The 24,348-nt window shown below is 44.0% G+C and overlaps 1 protein-coding gene across 2 annotated transcripts in view; it reads left to right on the forward strand.

Moving 5' to 3' along the window:
- TAB1 (TGF-beta activated kinase 1 (MAP3K7) binding protein 1) overlaps positions 1 to 24,348 on the forward strand; it is a 91,301-nt gene that overhangs the window by 37,014 nt on the left and 29,939 nt on the right. For both annotated transcript variants that reach the window (XM_044302029.1, XM_044302030.1), the window contains one exon: positions 9,295 to 9,408. In XM_044302029.1, the coding sequence (XP_044157964.1) occupies positions 9,295 to 9,408 (114 nt within the window). The remainder of the gene's footprint in view (positions 1 to 9,294; positions 9,409 to 24,348) is intronic.

Below are 24,348 nucleotides of genomic sequence, written 5' to 3' on the forward strand. Positions count from 1 at the left end.
CAAAACAAACACGTTAAGTGACCGTGTAGAAACATGCTTTTCATATGCTTCACTATATGGCAAGCAACGAACAGTTAAGGAGCGACAATACTTATACTTTCCATTGTGTTGTGTTCCGCTGTTAAAGGGAACGTAACGCCGATGGTTAACCTAGCCTCTCACTGATAACTGATTAAGTAAATATGTTTTTTGCAGGACTAGAGACATTTGTATAAGTGAAGGGAATGGATAGTCAATAGTTCAAGACTAAAGCTGTAAACCATTTGAAAAACTGCTGTCATTTAGCTAAGGCTATAAAAACTTGTAGACTCAGATTGTTAGCTTAAACTTTAAACATGACTATGGGATTCTACAAGGGAAATCATGTTTTAAAATAAATGCCCCTTCCTGGATCCTCCCACTGCCCTATCTTCAGCAGAAGATCAGCACACAAAAGGAGAATGCAGCAGCTTCTGCCTAGAGGAGTCTGAGTCGGGTAGTCGGAAGTACCAAAAACGGAGGAGTCGGAGCATTTATCTACCGACTCCACAGCCTTGGGCAGGGCGGGGGGTGGGGGGGGAACAGCACATGGTGGAGTGGTAAAGAATCTTCCATACAGGCCTATTTTGGGAAGAGACTTACCCATATTCTGGTCCTTATGGAAGGGCAAAGCGCGATCTCTTGTGAAGAAAGACTCTCCGGGTCCTGAACCTGAGACCCCGATTCAGGGGTACTGGCCGTAGGGGTCCCCATCATAGGGCCAGAGTGTAACCCCGATAGCTTTCCCCTAGAGGTATTGGCCAGTGAGGCCACATCTATCCCGGAGCTGGAGGTGTCCCGGGACAAGTTCAGGACCGCCCAACTCCAGGACCCCACTCTGGTATAGGCCAGAGAGAGGGTGACTGTAGTCAATGGAGTAGCCCAACAACCGGGCACAGAAGCCGTTTTCCCCATATGGCTGTTTCCCAGGACTTACTGCACCGCGTCGACAAGGTCCGACAGGAGGTAGTGGAGCAGCTAGTAGTACTACAGCCGGGCAGTATTAGACTTGGCTTACACACATGTAATGGGAGGTCATCTTGGGGTTATAAAGACACTAGAGCGTATACTCCAGCAGTTCTTTTAGCCTATGAAGAGGTTAGGAGATTTTGTGAGTCGTATTCAGAGTGTCAGATTGCTGCTCCCACAGCGGAATTCTGTAGTCCACTGGTACCTCCTTCCATTATAGAGGTACCTTTTGAGTGGATTGCTATGGATCTTGTGGGGCCCGTGGTAAAGGTGGCCCGGGGCAACCAGCACATATTAGTGGTATTGGACTATGCGACTCAGTATCCAGAGGCCAATCCTCTCCGCCATACCTCAGCCAAACTTATTGCCAGGGAACTATTTGCCATGTTTTGCCGCATTGGGTTGCCCAAAGAGATCCTTACGGATCAAGGTACTCCTTTTATGTCCAAAGTAACAAAGGAGTCTTGTAAGCTGCTTCAAATCAAGCTGTTACGCACATCAGTGTACCCCCCAGACAGATGGGCTGGTGGAAAGGTTTAATAAAACACTAAAGAGTATGTTAAAAAAGGGTAGTATCCCAAGATGAGAAGGACTGGGATATGTTGTTGCCATATTATGTTTGCCATCTGAGAGGTATTCCAGTCAACGGGGTTTTCCCCGTTCGAACTGTTATAATGCAGATATCCCAGAAGCCTGCTGGACATTTCCAAAGAGATATGGGAGCAGGGGCCTACTCCCCATAAGAGTGTAATAGAGCACATTGCAGATATGCAGGACAGGATTGCATCAGTAATGCCCATTGTGAGAGAACATCTAGTAGAGGCTCAGGCAGTTCAGAGCCGTGGGTATAACAGAAAGGGCACAGTCAGGACCTTTTCCCCAGGAGATTCTTGTTCTTGTGCTCGTACTCACTGCTGAGAGTAAGTCTCTGGCCAAGTGGCAAGGGCTCTATGAAATTCGGGAAAAGTGGGCGAAGTTAATTATAAAATATATCAACCTGGGCGGAGAAAACCAGAGCAAATATATCGCGTAAACTTGCTAAAGGCGTGGAAGGACTGAGAATCCCTGTGGGCCACTGAGGCCAGTGCCTAGTGTAGACCCCCAAAGTCAGTCCCGACAGAGGTCTGAGTAAAAATAGCACAAACCCTGTCCAAACAACAAAAACGGGAGGTCGGGATATTAGTGCAGCAGAATACCTATGTCTTTTCAGAAAAGCCCGTTCTTACATCAGTGGTCCAGCATGATTTTGTCACCTAGCCGTGGGTAAGGGTACGAGTGAAACCGTACCGTGTGCCAGAGGCCCGGAGACAAGCCATTACAGAAAAGGTACAGAAGATGCTTAGCCTAAGAGTTATCGAGGAATCCACGAGCGAGTGGGATAGTTCCATTGTGTTGATTCCAAAGCCGGACGGATCGCTACGATTTTGTAACGATTTCCGGAAATTGAATGAAGTGTAGAAGTTCGACCTTTATCCAATGCCCCGGGTTGACGAGCTGTTTGAAAGACTGGGCCAGGCCCAGTACTTCACGACGCTGGATTCAACCAAGGGTTACTGGCAGGTACCTCTGACAGAGTCAGCAAAGGAAAAGACCGCTTTTGTCACACCAGAGGGAATTTACCACTATATCGTTTTGCCTTTTGAGTTACATAGGGCCCCCGCCATGTTCCAGAGGCTAATGGAAATAGTCTTAAAACCTCATCGGAAGTACGCATCCACCTACTTGGATGATATCGTTATCCATAGTGGCAAATGGCAGTCTCATTTGTCCCATGTGCAGGCAGTCGTGGACTTACTCCGAGATGCGGGCTTGACTGCAAATCATCCAAAGTGTACCATAGAGCTAGAGGAGGCTTGTTATTTGGGGTATGTGATTGGCCGTGGGATCACCAAACCTTGGCCCCGACCTTTCACGACGAAGCAAGTCAAAACGTTTCTCTGCATAATTGGGTATTTTAAGGGGTTTATACCCAATTTCGCCTGGAGGGCTGCACCCTGACCGATCTGCTGAAAGGAAAGAAGTCAGTCAGGATTCGGTGGAATCCTCAAGCAGAAGAAGCATTTCAGGCCCTGAAATTGTCCCTATGTGAACAGCCCGTCCTGTCCAACCCCAACTTTTATGGAGGAATTCATCGCCCAAATGGATGCATCTGAAGTAGGGCTAGGAACATCTCAAAAAGTGAACGGAGATGAACATCCCATCGCTTATTTGAGTAGAAAGCTTACCCCAGCAGAAAATAACTATAATATAGTTTAATGGAGAAGGAGTGCCTAGCCATCAAGTGGGCCGTGGAGTCCTTACGGTTCTACCTGCTGGGGAAACATTTTTGCCTGGTGATGGATCATTCACCGTTGGTCTGGATGAGAAATTCGAAGGAGAGAAATGCTCCACAGGTTTGAACGGGGGAAAAGGGGGGGGGGGGGGGGGTGAGGCAGTGACAGGCCTCGTATGTGAATGAAGGTATGTATCTCACAGGAAACCTATTAAGAAGATACATGTTGTGGTTTGCTGTGGTGCACCCGAGACGTGCCACCAAGGTACCCGACCTTGGTGAAGTGGAAGCCAGAATGTCCACTAAGATGGTGGACACTGTTGTTACCTAGTATAGCTGGTAACAACTAAACCGGGCCTGACTTTTACTGGGACTAAGCAAAGAGCTGGGTGGGTGCTTACTCCCCACGATCCTTTCCGGAGTTTATACGTCCACGATTGCGTTTAAAAGTCAGCAGCATGAGGCAGGGTGTGTCTGTTGTGTGAGAGGCTACAGATCACACCCTGCAAGGCGCTTCTGAAGCAAACAATAGCCTGTGGATGCTTCTAAACAATAAACTGTATTAAAGTGACTTTGTTGTGTCCCTGCCTATCTTTAAAACTGGTAATAGGAGCCCACGGCATTACAGCTTTCTCTCTTGTGCCAAGACCCATTGTCTAATCCGAGCACAACTGTGAACATTTACATATTTGCCCTAGATATGACTACTTGCCTAGTTTTGCAGAATTCCAACCTTTCTATTGCTAACATTTTGTTTTGATGGAGGGCATATCCCCTACTCACCGCTGCTCTTCTGTTCCATACTGGCTGAGGTGAGAGTTAGCTGAAGGAATGGTGTGAATTATTTCATGCTGCTATCTCAACTCTGGTAAAAGTCTAAGATGGGCTGTTATGAAATGCTCTCATTAAGGTGCACAGGGGTAATTAGTTGAGAGAGTGCTTATCTTACTCCGTTAAGCAACACCCACCGCGTGATAGAGTACATCTCCCACTCGCTGCCCCTGTCCTCCATGGTTACTAAGGCAAGAGCTGGCTGATTGGATAGAGGGGCATTAGTCTGTATAGCAGCTACAGATATGAACCTGGTCTGGTTTAAAACTAAGGGGGTCATTTATTAAGACCGTTATTTTAGACATCGGTCTCAATAGCCCTTTTAGCTGACTACTGTGGATCCGCCAAAGTTATTTAGAGGAGCCAGCCTCTATATAACTTCGGCGTATCCAGCTCCAGTCTAAATGTAAGACAGCTTCCAAATTCAATGTCATGTATTAAATGAGGCATGGACCTGTGGGACAGGGATGTAATACTACCATTTTATAAAGCTTTTGTGCTGGCTCATCTGCAATATGCAGTTCAGTTCTGGGCACCAGTCTGTAGAAAGGATGCCCTAGAACTGGAAAAAGTTCAAAGAACAACTAAACTGATAAAGGGCAGGAAGGTATTAGTTATGAGGAAGGATCAAAAGAATGTATTTAGTCTTGAAAAGAGACATCTAAGGGGGGGGGGGGGGGGGGCGGCATACAAAAAATATGGTGAAAAGCTGTTCCATGTAAAATCCCCACAAGACAAGGGGCACTGCTTCCAACTGAAGAAGAAAAAGTTCAGTCTCCAGATGTGTCAAAGCTTCTTTACTGTAAGAACTGTGAATCTGTGGAATAGACTTCCTCAGGACGTGCTCACAGCAGGAACAGTGGACAGTTTTAAAAAGGGTTTAGATGAATTCTTAAAAGTAAATGACAGAAATCTGGGTCTCACGCCCCTTTTTCTAAATTTAGCGTCCCCTTCTATCCCTTGTTTGTACTTGATGGTCTTTTTTCAACCATATTAACTATGTTACTATGCAGCAGCTGTAACTAGTCTAGAATAACAAAAGAATGGTTATTATTGCGACGAGGGACATTCTCTGCGTCTAGAGAAAAGGAGGTTTGTACACAAAGATAGAAGAGGATTCTTTATAGTAAGAGCAGTGAGACTATAGAACTCTCTGCCTGAGGAGGTGGTGATGGTGAGTACAATAAAGGAATTCAAGAGGGGCCTGGGTGTATTTCTGGAGTGAAATAATATTACAGGCTATAGTTACTAGAGAGGGGTCGTGATCCAGGGAGTTTTTTTGATTGCCCAATTGGAGTCGGGATAGAATTTTTTTTTTACCCTAAAGTGAGGAAAATTGGCTTCTACCTCAGTTTTTTTTTTTTGTTTTGTTTTTTGCCTTCCTCTGGATCAACTTACAGGATAAGAGGCTGAACTGGACGGACAGATGTCTTTATTCAGCCTTACTATGTTACTATATTATCACTTTTCTCTTTTGTTGCTTCCAGTGTTCTTCTCCAGGTCTTCCCCGCCGCTGTTGGTTTTCCAGACTTCAGCAGTAACTGGCTTTCACAGTCACATCCCGTAAACTGCTGAGGCCAGTGATTGGCTGAAGCAATGACCTCTGTACACAGAACATCACTGCTGCACTCAGGAAAATGTTAGCGGTGTAGGACCAGAGTGGCAGATGAGAAAAGTAGTGTTACTACATTTGTTATATTTTCACATTTATAAGTGCTGCCCAAGTTTTTATTGAACTCAGAAAACCCCTTTAAAGTGATCTGTACAGATCACTTTACTGCAGATATCTTCTTATCATTGGAAGCAGGATTAGAATGACAGATATCGCCTATCTACAGCATATACAGGATCCACTATTATCAATAGGGGATATAACAGGTTATTTATTCCTTCTCGACCTCTGCACAGGTCACAGAGCATGCCTAGAAACCATGTCAATGGCTTATGTAGTTGCTGTAAAGGAATTCTCTAAACACCTTCATGTCATTTATAAGCATACAGTTGCATATGTCATCCATGGGTTGACATGTTTAGATGAAATATAAAGGTAGCCTCTGTATGGAAAAGTTCAGTCGTATATAAGCAATATCTATAGTAGACCCTGCAGCATTATTTTTAAATTATTCCAGTTAAAATTTTTAGATCAACGTCTGCTGATTTTAAAAGTGCTGATAATCTTTGTTCCTTGAGGGACTTGGATTTGAAGATTTCTTAAGAAACATAGGCTAATTTTGTCACATCGTTCCCTATCCTTTCTCCAGAAATTCAAGTCTACGCCGGCTATGAGCGGGGCTAGATTTGTGCTATCTTTCTTTACTTGGCCATGGTGAGAAAATGTTAACATGTGGCTGTTGTCTGTGAGTGTTGTGCCATCCTCACAGACATCTCCACTGAAGCAGGCACATGTCAAGTAAAGCTAAGGAAACCAAGACTGGTTGGAGGGCATGAAAGCTGAGAATGTGTAATTTTATTTTTAGCCATAAGGCTATGAAGGCTAGACCGTCCTTGAGCTTGATTAGTGGTCCTGCTTCCATTTCTTAATGACAAGTAGTTTTCCTCCCCTTCCTGTTCTGAAAGCTAGAGACATAGAAACAATTTAGAATGAGGATGATACCTAATCATCACTTTAATGGTTAAGCTGTAACTGCACTCTGGGTCAAGCAGAGTGAGATCCAGGGATATTATTTACTGGATGTGGCAAAAATAACCTCGCCACTGGGTTTTGTCAGGGCTGTTTGCCAGCCTCTTGCCTCAGGATTATGGCCCATATACTAACTTTGAAGGAGAAGGTAGACCGTCCACACAGCCTAAATCTGTGGAACTGTTTTGGGCAGGAAAGCCATGCTTGCGGGTCGGCCAAATGTGACTTCCATGGAATTCGGGAACCCCTGCTCGGATCTGGATGATTTTTGGATATGTTGTGGGATATTTGGGGTTTTGAGGTGTTTTCTGCCTGTGAGTGATTAAGTTAGCCCATTATGTTTGGTAATTGCATCACAGACAGAGCCCATTGTGTTTTGGTAATTGTATTTTGTTGATTGCGTCAAAGGCAATGCCTATTCTGTTACTAAGTGCGTCACAGGCAATGCCATTGTGCTTAATTGCGTCACAGGCAATGCCATTGTGTTTAATTGCGTCAGAGGCAATGCCATTGTGTTTGAATGTATAGTTTTGTGTTTAAACTGTAAAACTGTAAAGGATTGGCTGCTATGTTATGTCCTCAGTTCCCAACCAGGTAAACGGGGGTGGTACCCTTGTTGGAAAATGTGTATATAAGTCAATGCTTGTGTGTTCAATAAAAAGTTCCTGTTTTACCGTTCATCATGTTGACTCTGGTGTTTGGGTAACTGATCGACACTGGGGATTGCTATACGCTGAAGATTTGCTATACTCCCCTGGCTATAACTACTAGCTCTTGTAAGAGCTGTTCCTTGTTCCTGTGGTGGTTTTGGTTTAGAGCCGAGTGCTTGGAGTCCTTGGGAAGCGCTAGGAGCATCCATCAATGGAGGTACCCAGTTGGGGTGCCAGGAGATCCGTTACACTGGACATCAGGCAGACTAGGCTATGGCCATGTTTATATCATGTATTATATCTTCATTTAACCTATGTACTGGAAAAGGTCCTGATATATGTATTAAGCTGCGGCTTTGATAGACACCTAACACTGACATCCATGACTTATAGGCTGTAATGGCAATCGTACAGCAGTTACAAAATGAAAAGCTTTTAAAAGTCTCGAAATGTATACATTTAACCGATGTTCCAGACAGTTGCATCAGTCACCCCTAGGTCTCATTCACACGACCGTTGGATGTTGTCTTGTCCGCAAATTGCGTATCCACAAAACATGGATACCGGCCGTGTGCATTCCGCATTTTGTAGAATGCAACAGTCGGCCCCTAATAGGCCTATCCATGTCAGTAATGCGGACAATAATAGGACATGTTCTATTTTTTATAGAGCGTACATACGGACACGGAATGCACACCCAGTCATTTCCGTTTTCCCCATTAAAGTAAGTGGTTCTGCATACGGTCCAGAAACAAACAGACATGGAAAAAAAAATACTTCTGTGTGCTTGGGCCCTTAGGCCACCTAGTGACACATACAAGATGTATCCGTCTGGCAATGGAGGGCTATTGACTTGTTTTGGCTAGGTTCGAAGATGTTCTTGTACAGTATCTCTGATCTTTGTTTTTCTGTTCTACTATAGGAACATAAAAACAAAAGTAACAGCAGTTCCGGATCCACCACACACCAACGGTGCCCCACAAATGCCACTGACTATAATGGGGTTCATCATTTTACTACAACAAATAGTATAGCATGGTGCCTTATTTCCTTCTGTCTTTTTTTTTTACTAAACCTGTGATTGAGGTTCCAAATGGACCCTTCAATGCAGATGTGAACCTAGCCTTAACATGCACAGTCGTAGCTATGTCATTGTACACAGAAAACAAGATGTGGACAGAGTCTGAGTTGGAGAATAGTTTGTGGCTAGCAAAACCACCGGCATGTGCTGCTAATATATGGATATTTGTGCAAGTAGCAGCACATACTGCCAACATTTAATCCCCTTTGGAAAATATGACCGTGCATTGTAATAGTAATTTCTACTATTAAAAGGGGTTATCCAACCCCTATAATGCCCCCTCTAATGCCCGGGCCCCTCACACAGGTTGTACTTAACTTGCACCCCGGCACCCGTGTTGCTCCTGATGCCTGCATGGCCGCCGCTGCATCACCCAGGTGCACGGATCAAAACATACTTGAGGGGGGCGTGACGGGCATCAGTCAATAGTAGGCCGTGACGGGGACGAGCCTCCCTAGCATCACGGGTGACGCTAAAGAGGCTCGTCCCTGTCGAGACCTGCTATTGGTTGCCCCAATTTGTCGGTGGATGTTTTGATACGTGCGACGGGAAGATGCAGCGGCAGCCACATGTTAATCACAAGCGAAGCGGGTTCCAGGGAGTGAGGTAGGTATAATCTATATGAGGGGCCAGGCCATTAGAGGGGGCATTATAGGGTTTGGATAACCCCTTTAACTATTTTTCATATTATAAAATTTTTATACTATTACCGGTATATGTTCATTTTGTTCTGAATTTCAAGGCACACTTCACTGACACATCTTTTAGATAATGGGCAAAAACTAAATAAGTTTATTGAAAATGAACAAATTTGCATTTATGTAATTTGCAGGTACCAACAGAGCTCTGCTATGCAAATCTACAGTGGATGGACTGCAGGTCACACAGCTTAATGCTGATCACACAACCGAAAATGAAGATGAGATATTCCGACTATCCCAGCTTGGTATGTCGGTATAAATGCAAACACTTATGATTTGTCTTATACCTCAGCTAACAAGTTTATTATTATATGCAACATTTCTGATTGTCGATTTCTACTTGTTCTCTGCTTGTTGAATCCCTACTGGCATGCCCTCTATTAGGTCAGATGAATGTTTGCCAAGTGCTTATAAAGCACATACATATTCCAAGGGACCAGCAGAATTTGAACATCATATAATTAAAGGATTTGTCTACATTGTCAACATGTTTATATTGATGGCCCATCCTCAGGCTAGGTCATCAATGTCTGGTCATTCAAAGTCTGACTCCTGGTACCCGAACCAGTCAGCTGTTTGAAAAGGCCGTGTGGCCTCCTCACAGCTTACCAAACACAGCAATGTACATTGTACAGCTGCTGTGCTTGATAGTGCAGCTCAGGCTCATTCAGTTAAATTATACTGAGCTGTGACTTATATTAAGCTACATTCACACGACCGTATGTGTTTTGTGGTCCACAAATTGCGGATCCGCAAATAAAGCAGATGACGTTCCGTATGGCATTGTTTTTTCTCTTTCGCCTATGACAACATTCCTGGAGAGACCGCCTCCTTCTCTGGACAGGAAACGGGAACCAGAACGCCTTTTTAAAAGAGGGGTCCTCCCCTCCACCTCCAGTTCTGTTTCCTGTCCTAAGAGACAGGAAGGAATCGGATCGCCGATACACTATTATAGTTGCGGGGGCCCGGCAATTTCTGCACGTGAGGAGGGTTACCCCAAGCGGCGTAAGTCTCTATGGGGACGGTGGGACGAAGCCGACGCTGTGGATTGGAAGGGGAGAAAGCCGGCAGCGCGCGCCGAGTACAAAATGCCCAGCCAGCTCACTGCCATGCGGACTGAAGAGGTGGCAGTTTCCCATTCCCGCTGAGTTTGCTGTGTAAGGAATGGATTAGGTTCAGTGCGCTGAGACCACCATCTGTACCATGGTGGGGTAAGAGGGGTCATTTTATTCATTGTTTGTGCCTAGGTGTCTAAGGAGTCATCCAGGAAGACCTCTAGAGCTAAAAAGAGGGGGTGTGCGGTTTGTAAACAGAAGCTACCCTCTGCATGGACTAAACCCCTTTGTCAAAGATGTGTCAGCAAGTTAATGGAGGAGGAAGCTCCATCCTTGATGAGCAGTATTAAGCAGATGATCAGGGATGAGGTCAGAGAGTCGGTTAGCGGATTGATTAAATGTCGCCCCGGTACTTCTGCTGTTGCATCTAAAGATTCCCCCTCCAGTGACAGCGATAGTCTATCTGGGTTAGGGGAAGAAGGAGAGTGTTTGTCATCGGACGATTCTTCTGAGGACGAGGCCGCAGGGAAACTGCTGTTTCATACTGAGAACACTATCTCCCTAATCAAGGCGGTTAGAGCTACTATGGGATTGGATGATCAAAGACCTCAGCAATCAGTGTAAGACTCTGTTTGAGGGCCTAGGTCCTAGAAAGAGGAAGGTGTTTGATGTACATAAGAACATTCAGACGGTAATCGCCAGGCAATGGAAGAGACCAGGTAGGAAGTTTTTCGTTCCTTCCTCTGTTAAACGGAAATATCCGTTTAATAAAGAGGTCTTTGCCCCCTGGGATAGGGCCCCAAAACTGGATGCTCCTGTGGCTAAGATGTCCAGGAAAAATGATCTACCCTTTGAAAATATGGGTTCCCTCCCAAAAGCCTAGGCCCAACGGTGTTGGCATCGCTGAGGACATGATCTACATACCATGTACTGGCAGATGCTGATGACCCCCCCCCCCCCCCTACAACTGCCTCTCTTCCCTTCTCTCTGCTCCGGTCTCTACTTACTCAATCTGATCTGTCGCTATGGGCTTCAGCCAATATTCATACTGTGGGGGACCTATTAGACCAAGGGGGTACTACAGCCTTTTCAATGGATAAGTGAAAAGTTTTTTATCCCGAGCAAGGAATTCTTTAAATATCTCCAGATCCGCCATTTGTTACTGGACCTACAGCCATCTGGGGTAAAACTAGACAAGCTAGCTAAACTATATATCACAGGCAACATGAAGGGTTTGAAGCCCCTATATAATTCCATCCTCCAACCGGTGCTTTTTAAACACTCTCACCATATGATTGCTTGGGAGAGGGACTTGAACTTGTCTATTTCTGAAGCGGACTGGCTGCAGGCCGTCAGAAGGATCCACAAACGTCTGAAATGCACCTCCCATGTAGAATCGGCTGTAAAAAACGTTCTCAGATGGTATTACCCGCCGGACAGATTGGCTCTTGTGTATGCTCCTGTCTCTAACTTATGCTGGAGAGGTTGCGGTTGCAGAGGCACCTTATTCCATATCTTGTGGCAATGCCCTAGAATTAAAATATATTGGTTGCCGAGACCTACTGCACCGGATTATACCCTCTGAGGTAACCTGGTCTCCGCAACTGGTACTTCTCCTGATAGGAGTTGATATCCTGCCAGCCCGTATGAGGGCTCTGTTCTGCATATATTGTGTAACAGCTAAATTATTATTGTTACGGAAATGGAAGACCCCTGACATACCAGATCTCTCTGAATTAGTATCTGCACTTAACACTACCTACTCTTATGAGAGGGTTATTGCTATGGGCGGAGAGGGATATAGTAGATTTCAGCTGAACTGGAACCCCTGGTCGAGTTCCACATATGGTTCCCAGTCTTAGAGGCTCCACAGACCTCCCTTCTTTTTTGCCCTAAGCCAACTCCTCAAAGGTAACAAGGTTAGAAATGTGGGCTTTTGCCATTGGTCTCCTTAGACTTGACATAGGCGGCCCCTTTTCTCAGCACAACTAACACTTTCTATCCACAGGCATCACAAGTTTTAAAACACTTAAAGGGTTCTTCGCATAGGAGACCCACTTTGGTTAATGTTGCTAAGATATTATGTTACTTTTTGTACTTTGTGCATCAGGTATGCCCGATATATCCTTGTAATTGTTAAACTACCATAAAAACTATTGAAACGAAAATATGGGTTCCCTTAAGTACCCAATAGACAGAAGGGCAGAGGTTTACTTAAAGAAAAATTGGGAGGCCTCTGCAGCAGCCTTTAAACCTGCTATTGCTGCTACCTCTGTCGCTAGGTCCCTAAAGGTATGGATGGGAGAGTTAGAGGGCCACATTAAAGGGGGTACCCCTAGGGAGCAGTTGCTTACCTCCTTCCTCATTATAAACAATGCCCTAGATTTCTTGGCTGATGCCTCTGCAGATTCCTTAAGATTCTCCTCCAGGGCTTCGGCCTTATCCAACTCTGCCCGTATGGCTATTTAGCTAAAGGGCTGAAATGGGGACACTTCCTCTAAGGCCAAGCTTTGCGCTATCCCATGTCAGGGTGAGTTTTTGTTTGGCCCAGTCCTCGACGACCTTTTAGAAAAGGCTTTCGACAAGAAAAAAGGTTTTCCCTCCGCTAGTCAACCCTCTAGGAGATCTTTCCGTCCTAGATTTAATAAAGAAGGGTTTAAGGGAAAGGTAAGAGCAAATCAGTTTTCTGGTGTCACTAGAAAGAATAAGGGGTTTCTTTTTTCCAGGTCTGATGCCTCTAAGAAACAGTCACAATGACGCCTGTTGGAGGTCGTCTGTCTCTTTTTGCACATTAGAGGCAAGAGATTTCAGAGTGCTTGGATAAACTCGTTGGTAAGGGAAGGCCTAAGATTAAATTTTCAGCGCATTCCAGAGGGGGAGGTTTGTGGTCACAGATTCTCAGTTAGATCCGGCAAAACAGTCAGCTATCATTACAGATGTTCTCTCTCTAATAGAGAAAAAAGTATTGAGAAAAATCCCAGAGCAGGAAGTGACAAAAGGGTTTTACTCTCCCCTGTTTCTTGTCAAGAAACCAAATGGTTAATTTCGGACCATAATAAACCTAAAGTGCTTAAATCAGTATCTGGCGTACGAGAGGTTTCGTATGGAGTCCATCAGGTCAGCAGTAAGTAATCTTTTCCCAAACTGCTTTATGGCCACTGACCTGAGGGATGCATATTACCATGTCCTTATCCATCCCAACCATCAAAAATTTCTGAGGGTAACAGTCCAATCGGAGCAGAAAGTTCTTCAATTTCAGGCCTTACTCTTTGGGCTATCGCAGGCTCCAAGGGTGTTCACGAAAATCGTTTCAGAAATGATGACCCATGTGAGGGAGAAAGAGATAGTCATCATACCTTACCTGGATGACTTTTTTTTCTCTTGTGCCAATCGTATTGGGCCCTTCAGAGGCAGATTGCCTGGTTGAAGGAAGTTTTAGAAAAGCTAGGATGGCAGATAAATATAGAAAAGTCCAGTTTATTTCCAAGCCAGGGGTGCAACTTCCTAGGGATGATTCTAGACTCCAGAGCCCAGAAGTGTCTGTTGCCCCTTCAGAATGCCTTACAAATCAAGTCCAGGGTCCAACACATTCACCCACACCCGTCTGTCACCCTAGGAGAGGCCATGTCTGTGTTGGGCTTCATGATGGCTGCGATTCCAGGAGTAGAATGGGCCTGATATCATTCAAGAATTCTATAACTTCAGATTCTACAGGAATGGGACAGATGTATACTCTCGCTGGACTCGGCGATCTCTATCTCCTCGGACTCTGAGCTCCTTGAGGTGGTGGATGAATTTAGAGAATCTTCAAAAAGGGGTTCCGTGGATCAGAGAAGTGGTTCTTCCTTTGACTACAGATGCGAGTCCATCGTTTGGGGAGCCCATGTGGAGTCCCTTCTGTTGCTGGGAAGCTGGGACAGCAGAACCTTATCCCAGTCTCACAATTTCAGGGAATTAAATGCGATCAAGTTAGCCCTGGAATAGAGTCTTCCAGGGGCAGAAATGTAAAGATATACTCGGACAACACAACAGCCGTACCCTATATCAATCGGCAGGGAGGTACCAAAGCTCAGGGCCTCATGTCCCTTACCCATCAGATATTCAGTCTGGCAGAGGCTTCTCTATCTTCTCTTTCTGCGGTGCATCTCAAGGGCTCGGACAATGTGATAGCGGACTTCCTCAGTCGTCACCACCTAAGCCATGGGGAGTGGTCCCTAGATCAGAGGGTTTTCAGCCAGGTCACAGCATTATGGGGGATTCCGGAGATCTTTTTGCCACCAGATCAAACAGAAAGGTAGAAGTTTTCTATTCCCTATCTCCAGGGGAACATCCGAAAGCGGTGGACACATTGTCTCAATCTTGGAGACAGGGCCTTCTCTATGCCTTCCCCCCCTAAAAATGTTACCGAGGGTTCTCAAATAGATCAGAGAGGAGGAGGCCACTGTAATAGTTATATCCCCCTTCTGGCTGAGAAGAGTTTGGCTCCTGGCTCCGCAGGATGTTAATAGCAACCCCATGGGTGCTTCCAGAGTCTCAGGAGCTTCTGTCTCAAGGTCCAGTCTTTCACCCAGATGTAAAAAATCTACATCTGACTGCTTGGCTCTTGAGAGGGAGATTATTATTATTATTTTTTTTTAAAGAGGTCTTTCTGAAGCGGTAGTTAACAACTTTGTTGGCCAGTTATAAGAGGGTTACTTCTGACATCTACCTTAGAGTTTGGAGGGTCTTTTTTAGATTTGGCAATAGACCAGTGGATGTACTAGAGATTCCTGAAATTCTGCTAGTGCTAGAATTCTTGCAGGAAGGTTGGAAGGAAAAACTCAGTCCTAGTACTTTAAAAGTCCAGATATCGGCATTAAAGGGAACCGGTCACCAGTTTTATGGTGTCCTAACTAAGGGCAACATAAATAAGTGACTGATTCGCTTAGCAAAATGCTGGGTCACTTTCTTTAATTGACCCAGTCAATTTGCCAACATCTTTTATTGAAAAGCTCCAGCTAATAATGAGGAGTCATGAATATTTATGAGCTCCTGACTCTCCCTGCTGTTGATTGACAGTTTTTTCCATATGAATCAGCAGCAATGTGGGCAGGGGATTGGCTATAGCTCTGAATTAAAAAAACGCTGGACTCACTGACATCACGCTGGACTCAAATCAGCTCATTAGCATGCGGCATGTGGCATCTTTGTGCTTATATTATGAGGTAACCATCTGTCACACCAGTAAGTGAATACATCTAAGGTACTTTTTAGTAGTTAATGATTGTATATAATTAGTTAGATAATCAAATATCCACATGACAGATTTCCTTCAAGTTCCTTGTTTGAGTTTAGACTAGCAATTCATCCCTGAATCAAGAGGTTTGTTACAGCTGTGTCCAAGTTATCACCAGTCTCTAAGGTCAAAACCCTCCTCTCTTCTGACCCCTTTGAGCCGATTGATAGTATCTCCCCTAAGATGCTCTCCCTAAAGCTTGCTTTCCTGCTTGCCATTAACTCGGCTAGAAGGGTTAGTGAGATCAGTGCGCTCTCAGCTGATCCCCCCCCCCCCTATTTGGTTATCTTGGAGGATCGGGTAGTGATTTCTCCTGATCCTTCTTTTTTACCAAAAGTCTCTTCTCATTTTCACCGCTCTCAGGAGATAGTGCTACCTTCCTTCTGTGCCTCCTCTAAGAATAAGAAAGAATCCATTGCCTAGATGTTAGGAGGTGTATTTTACAATATCTGAAGGTTACTCATCCTTGGAGGGCCTCCTCTCGTCTGCTGCTTTTGTTTCAGGGAGCTAAAAACGGTTCTGCTGCCTCTTCTCAGACCATTGCTAGGTGGATCAGACAGGCCATTGGTTTAACTCTTATAAGGGACTAGTTCCACCCTCGGTGTTTGGGGCTCACTCTACAAGATCAGTCTCCACATCATGGGCAGAGAGAGCTTCAGCTTCGATTGAGCAGATTTGTAGAGAGCTACCTGGAGTTTTAGACACATACTTACTTTTTTTTTTTTTTTTATAGACTACAGCTACCGTCTAATGAAGGTCTTTCTTTTGGCCGTAAGGTGCTGCAGTCTGTAGTCCCGCCCGAGATAGAATTCTTGCCTATTCTCCAGGGGTGCTGTCATAGGCGAAAGAGAAATATTGGATTACACTTACTGGTAATTGTTTTTCTTTGAGCCTATGACAGCACCCGGTTAATTCCCATTCTCCCCCCTCCTCCCCCCCCCAAAAAAAGGGGATGGGGGGAGTATTTACGGAAGAAAAAATAAAACAAAGTTAAGATATTATGTTTCTTAGTTCTTGAGAAAGGACTGGAGGTGGAGGGGAGGACCCCTCTTTTTTAAAAAGGCGTTCTGGTTCCTGTTTCCTGTCCAGAGGAGAAGGCGGTTTCTCCAGGGGTGCTGTCATAGGCTCAAAGAAAAACTATTACCGGTAAATGTAATACAATATTTTTGCTGATCCATTGTAACAATGTCAGCAAAACGGACAAGAATAGGACATGTTCTCTCTTTTTTGCGTGGCTACGGAACGGACATAAGGATGCGGATAGCACATGGTGTGCTGTCCACATCCTATCCGCAAAAAAAAGAAGAAGAATTTAACGCTAGAATTGTGGTGCAATTTTAGCGCAAAGTGGTGTGTCTTAGGTTACATACTTTTCATGCGAAGCCATGTCCCTTCCTGCTCAGCCCCCCCTCTGTTTCGGTACAGACGCATTAATATATCAGGTCCAATGTGTAAAAGTTTTAAAGATTTGCCACTGTTATGTCACTTGAACGTTTTGACACCTATTTATTTTACAGTGGAGTAAGTGGTGGCAGACTAGACAGATTGATATTAAGTGACCTGAGCATTGTCTGGTTCACACACAGGAATGTATACACTGTATATAGATCTGGATGTGCATTTGAGTACTTTCAGCAACACTGGCAAATGTGTGCGGTCAGGATCCATATGGCAGAGGGTTGTAATTCATACAAGGTTCAAAGTGTTCCTCATCGCGCCTTTATTTTCAGATCCACCACAGCTATTTTAAACTTCAAGGAAATGCCAAGCAAAATACTTTTCATTTTTGTGTGTGTAATTGTGTGTGACCACCTCCACAGGATGGGATTATTTCACTGGTAATTTTACTGTCCAGCAGTCAGGGCACTAGAATAAAACTTTCCACTATGTCATTTTTATTATCTACCTTTCCTTTATTTTGTTATTTTTATCTTTTTTATTTACTGGTGCAGGCTATACCGTAATGTGTTTTTGTTATGTTAGCACATTAAGCAAGTTTGAATAACGGTAGCTTGTTGGGGTAGATGATTCTAGAGGTAGAGAAATGAGGACAAGCTCTGTGAATGGACTTAGTAGCTACACAGCTTTTTAACCCTTAGGATACCAGCGCCATACATGTACAGCACTGGTATCAGGGTCACCTGAGGCATCGTGGCTGCCTTCCACGACAGCCTGTGAGATCCAGCCACCTTGATCTCACAGACAGGAAGCTGTACGTGTATAAAAGTGTGTAATACACTTACAGCCAATGCATCACAATACAGAAGTATTGTAATGCATTGTAAAGGGGATCAGACCCCCAAAAGTTGAAGTCCCAGAGTGGGACAAAAAAATAAAGTGAAAAAATAAGTTAAAAAAAAATTTACTAAAAATTTTAAGTTTCAAGTTAAAAAAAAGCGTCCTTTTCCAAGAATAGTTGATTTTATTATTTTTTTTAAATAGGGGGAAAAAAAGAAGAGTGCACATATTAGGTATTGCCACGTCCGTATCAACCGGCTCTATAGAAATATCACATGATCCACCCCGTCAGGTGAATGCTGTAAAAAAATAAAAACAGTGTCAAAAAAGCAATTTTCTGGTCACCTTACCTCACAAAAAGTGTAATACCACGTGATCAAAAAGTCTTATGTACCCCAAAATAGTACAAATCAAACCATCATCTCATTCCGCAAAGAAGGAGTCCCCACATAAGACAATCACTTAAAAAATAAAATCCAATGGCACCCACAAACCAATCCATCAAAATCTGCGCTGCAAAAGCCATATGGCTCTCCTTCCGTTCTCAGTCCTGCCATGTGCCCCCACAGCAGTTTACCACCACATATGGGGTGTTGCCGTATTCAGGAGAAAATGGGTAACAAATTATGGGGTTCTTTTTCTCCTGTTACCCCTTGTGAAAATGAAACATTTGGGGCTAAAGCAACATTTTATTGTAAGAAACGAAACCTTTCATTTTTACAGCCATGTGTTTCCAAATTCCCTAAAACGCTTAGGGGGTCAAAGTGCTCAGTACCACCCTTAACCACATCACATCCACCCATAGGATATAAACATCCTATGGGTTGATATTTATCTCTGAATGGACGTTCTGGAATGTCTATTCAGAGATGGCAGCTGCACGCTAATCGTGCAGCTGCCGAGCGGGGGGCCCGCTGTCAGTGACAGCAGGCAACTCCAGAGAGAAGGCAGGGACATTTCCCAGGTGTCCCTGCCTTCTAGATCGCTGTATACACAGCGTTCAATGAGCGCTGTGTATACAGATCAGGAAGCGCAATTAACTAATTAAAAAAATTATGGAATAGACATATTTAGTATTGCCGCATCCGGAACAACCGGCTCTATAAATATATCACATAATCCACTCTGTCTGATAAACACCATGAATAATAAAAACCGTCAAAAAGCAATTTTTGTCACCTTACATCAAAAAAAGTGCAACTCCAAGTGATCAAAAAGGCGTATGTCCCAGAAAATGGTACCAATAAAACCGTCACCTCATCCTGCAAAAAATGAGCCCCTACATAAGAAAATCGCTCAAAAAGTAAAAACATGGAGACATTAAAACATAATTTTTTTGTTCCATAAATGCTATTATTGTGTTAAAGTGAAATAAATAAAAAAAAGTATACATATTAAGTATCGCCACATCCATAACAACCAGCTCTATAAAACTATCTAACATTATCTAACCCCTCAGATGAACACCGTAAAAAAACAAGATAATAACCATGACAATCGGTCAAAAATTAAAAAAGCTATGGCTCTCGGACTATGGAGACACTAAATCATCATTTTTTTTTGTTTCTAAAATGCTAATATTGTGTAAAACTTAAATAAGAAAAAGTATACATATTAGGTATTGCCACATCCGTAACGATCTGCTCTATAAAAGTGTCACATGACCTAACCCCTCATATGAACGCTGTAAAAATAAATAAAAACTGTGTTAAAACACCCAATTTTTTAGTCACCTTGCCACATAAAGTGTAATAATGAATGATCAAAAAATCATATTTACTCAAAAATGGTACTAATTAAAACGTCAACTCTTCATGCAAAAAACAAGCCCCTGCACAAGACGATCGGCAGAAAAATAAAAAAATATGGCATTCAGAAAATGGAGAAACAAAAACATAATTTGTTTTTCAAAAATGCTTTTACATAAAACTCAAAGAAAGTAGACATATTCGATATCATTGCGTCCGTAACAACCTGCTCTACAAAAATAGCACATGATCTACCCTGTCAGATGAATGTTGTAAAAAATAAAAACTGTGCCAAAACAGCAATTTGTTGGTTACTTTGCCTCACAAAAAATGTAAAATAGAGCTATTAAAATTCAGAATAGTACCAATAAAACTGGCCCCTTATCTCCTAGTTTCCAAAATGGGGTCACTTTTTGGGAGTTTCTACTGTAAGGATGCATCAGGGGGGCTTCAAATGGGACATGGCATCTAAAAACCAGTTCAGCTAAATTTGCCTTCCAAAAACCATATAGCGCTCCTTTTCTTCTGCGCCCTGCTGTGTGCCCTTACATCAGTTTATGACCACATGTGGGGTATTTCTGTAAACCGCAGAATCAGGGTAATAAATATTGAGTTTTGTTTGGCTGTTAACACTTGATGTGTTATCAAAATGGATTAAAATGGAAAATCCGCCAACAAAAGTTAAATTTAGAAATTTCATCTCCATTGAACACCTAAAGTGTTAACACAGTTTTTCAAATCAGTTTTGAGTAACTTGAGAGGTGTAGTTTCTACAATGGGGTCATTTATGGGGGGTTTCCACTATGTATGCCCCACAAAGTAACTTCAGACCTGAACTGGTCCTTAAAAAGTGGGTTTTGGAAATTTTCAAAATTGCTTCTAAAATTCTAAGCCTTCTAAAAAAAAAAATGACATTTACAAACTTATACCAACATAAAGGAGACATATGGGGAATGTTAAGTAAATAAATATTTTACGAAGTATCACTTTCTGTTTTAGAAGCAGAGAAATTGAAGTGTTGAAAATTGTGAATTTTTCAAAATTTTGGGTAAATTTTTGATTATTTTATAAATAAATGTGAAATATATCGACTCAAATTTACCACTGTCATGAAGTACAGTTTGTCATGAGAAAACATTCTCAGAATAACTTGGATAAATAAAAGCGTTCCAAAGTTATTACCACATAAAATGACATCAGATTTGTAAAATTAAGCCTGGTCAGGAAGGGGGTAAATGGCCCGGATGTGACGTGGTTAATATACTCTTTAAGTGGAGTAGTTTCCAAAATGGGGTCACTTTTTGAGGGTTTCCACTGTAGGGGTACGTCAGGGCCTCTTCAAATACAAAATGGTGCTTAAAAACCATTCTAGAGAAATCTGCCTCCAAAATACATATGGTGCTCCTTTCCTTCTGACCACTGCCACGTGCCCATAAAGCAGTTTAATGCCACATATGGGGTATTTCTGTAAACTGCAGAATCAGAGTAATATATATTGATTTTTTTTTTTGCTGTTAACCCTTGCTGTGTTGCAAGAAAAATATGATTAAGGCTGAGTTCACACGGGCGTGACGGATTAGGTCCGGATGCGTTCAGGGTGTTTTTAGTGAAACTCGCACCATTTTGCAAACAAGTTCAGTCAGTTTTGTCTGTGATTGCGTTCAGTTGTTCAGTTTTTTCCGCGCGGGTGCAATGCGTTTTGATGCGTTTTTCAACACGCGTGATAAAAAAACTGAAGGTTTACAAACAACATCTCCTAGCAACCATCAGTGAAAAACGCATTGCATCTGCACTTGCTTGCGGATGTAATGCATTTTTCACGCAGCCCCATTCACTTCTATGGGGCCAGGGCTGCGTGAAAAACGCAGAATATAGAACATGCTGCGATTTTCACGCAACGCAGAACTGATGCGTGAAAAACAACATTCATGTGCACAGACCCATTTAAATGAATTGGTCAGGATTCAGTGGGGGTGCAATGCGTTCACCTCCCGCATTGCACCCGCATGGAAATCTCGCCCGTGTGAACTCAGCCTAACATAAAAAATTTACCTAAAAAGTGACATGTTTAAATTTTACCTCCATTTTCCTTTAATTCTTGTGGAACACCTTAACCCTGGGTTCACACCTGAGCGTTCCGAAAGGAGCGCTCTGTATGCGCGATTGTACGGGTGTTTACAATCGCGCATACAGAGACAGGCGAACACACATTGTCGCGCGTTCCCAAAAGTCTATGTACGGGAACGCGCGACAAAACGCCCCAATAAAGCTCAAGAACTTGTTTAAGCGGCGGGCGTTTTACAGCGCAATTGTACGCGCTGTAAAACGCCCAGGTGAGAACCATTCCCATAGGGAAGCATTGGTTTCTCCTTGTTGAGCGTTTTACAGCGCGTAGGAACGTGCTGTAAAACGCTCAGGTGTGAACTTAGGGTAAGTGTTAACAAAGTTTGTAACATCAGTTTTGAATAATTTGAGGGGTGTAGTTTCTAAAATGGGGTCATGTATGGGTAGTTTCGATTACCTAAGCCCCTCAAAATAACTTTATAACTGAATTGGTGCTTAAAAAAGTGGTTTGGGAAATGTTGTTAAATTTGAAAAATAGCTTCTAAACTTCTAAGCCTCCTAACGTCCTAAAAAAATGAAATGACATTTACAAAATTATGCCAACATAAAGCAGACATATGGGGAACGGTGATTGATAACAATTTTATGAGGTATTACTATCTGTCTTAAAAGTAGAGAAATTCAAATTTAGAAAATTTTTGGAAAATTTTGGATTATTTTATAAATAAAGGTGAAATTTATTAACTCTAAATTACCACTGTCATTGAAGTACAATGTGTCACGAGAATGGCTTGGATAAGTGCCCTATAAGACGCACTTTTTTTCTCCCAGAAGTGGGGGGAATACTGCCATTTACACTGATACATCGCCCACCGCAATGCTGCACAGCAGCCGGCGGTGTATCAGCAGGAAGGGAGGATGGGTGGGGGCCGGCATCTGGTGTTGTAATGGCAGCGGGACCCGGTGCAGTTACTGCATTCTATTATACACAGCTCTGCTCACTGTAGTATTAATAGGTAATGTGTAGGCATGGGCGCTGTTTTAAACTATAGTAATCATCTGCAGCATAGAGAAATCCATGTAGTACGGTTACGGTACTCACTTGAAACTCCTGTAGGCAAGGCAGTGTAACATCAATCACTACGTCACTCGCCTGCTCTATTCATAAAGTGGGAGGAGCAGGCGCGTGACGTAGTAAATGACGTTACGCTGCTGCTGCCGCCCGCTCGGCCTGCCTGCAAGTGTTTCAAGTGAGTACCGTACTACATGGATTTCTCTATGCTGCAGAGGATTACTATAGTTTAAAACAGCGCCCATGCCTACACGTTGCCTATTAATACTACAGTGAGTGGGGCCCGGTGTAATAGAATACAGTGACTGCACCGGGCCCCGCTGCCATTACAACACCAGATGCCGGCCCCCACCCCCTGTATTAGGGGTCATACACTATTTTACAGAGGGACACTGTTATGGGTGGGGGGGATCTGTGGATGACACGGTTATGGTGGGGGGGGGGGGGATCTGTGGTTGACACATATATAGCATAAGATGCTATATATGTGTCATCCCCAGATCCCCCCCCCATAAGAGTGTCATCCACAGATCCCCCCCATGACAGTGTCATCCCCCCAATAACAATGTCATCCACAGATTCCCCCCCATAACAGTGTCATCCACAGATTCCCCCCCCATAACAGTGTCATCCACAGATTCCCCCCCATAACACTGTCATCCACAGATTCCCCCCCATAACAGTGTCATCCACAGATTCCCCCCCATAACAGTGTCATCCACAGATTCCCCCCCATAACAGTGTCATCCAGATTCCCCCCCATAACAGTGTCATCCACAGATTCCCCCCCATAACAGTGTCATCCACAGATTCCCCCCCATAACAGTGTCATCCACAGATTCCCCCCCATAACAGTGTCATCCACAGATTCCCCCCCATAACAGTGTCATCCACAGATTCCCCCCCATAACAGTGTCATCCACAGATTCCCCCCCATAACAGTGTCAGCCACAGATTCCCCCCCATAACAGTGTCAGCCACAGATTCCCCCCCATAACAGTGTCAGCCACAGATTCCCCCCCCCCCATAAGTGTCATGTGTCATCCACAGATTCCCCCCATAACAGTGTCATCCACAGATTCCCCCCCATAACAGTGTCAGCCACAGATTCCCCCCCATAACAGTGTCATCCACAGATTCCCCCCCATAACAGTGTCAGCCACAGATTCCCCCCCATAACAGTGTCAGCCACAGATTCCCCCCCATAACAGTGTCAGCCACAGATTCCCCCCCATAACAGTGTCAGCCACAGATTCCCCCCCCCATAAGTGTCATGTGTCATCCACAGATTCCCCCCATAAGTGTCATCCACAGATTCCCCCCATAACAGTGTCATCCACAGATTCCCCCCCCATAACAGTGTCATCCACAGATCCCCCCCCCCATAACAGTGTCATCCACAGATTCCCCCCCCATAACAGTGTCATCCACAGATTCCCCCCCTCCCATAACAGTGTCATCCACAGATCCCCCCCCCATAACAGTGTCATCCACAGATCCCCCCCCCCATAACAGTGTCATCCACAGATCCCCCCCCCATAACAGTGTCATCCACAGATCCCCCCCCCCATAACAGTGTCATCCACAGATCCCCCCCATAAGTGTCATCCACAGATCCCCCCCATAACAGTGCCATCCACAGAGCCCCCCAATAACAGTGCCATCCACAGAGCCCCCCCATAACAGTGCCATCCACAGAGCCCCCCCATAACAGTGCCATCCACAGATCCCCC

Source organism: Bufo gargarizans, chromosome 7 (assembly GCF_014858855.1).
Source record: "Bufo gargarizans isolate SCDJY-AF-19 chromosome 7, ASM1485885v1, whole genome shotgun sequence".
NCBI classification, from domain to species: Eukaryota; Metazoa; Chordata; class Amphibia; order Anura; family Bufonidae; genus Bufo; species Bufo gargarizans.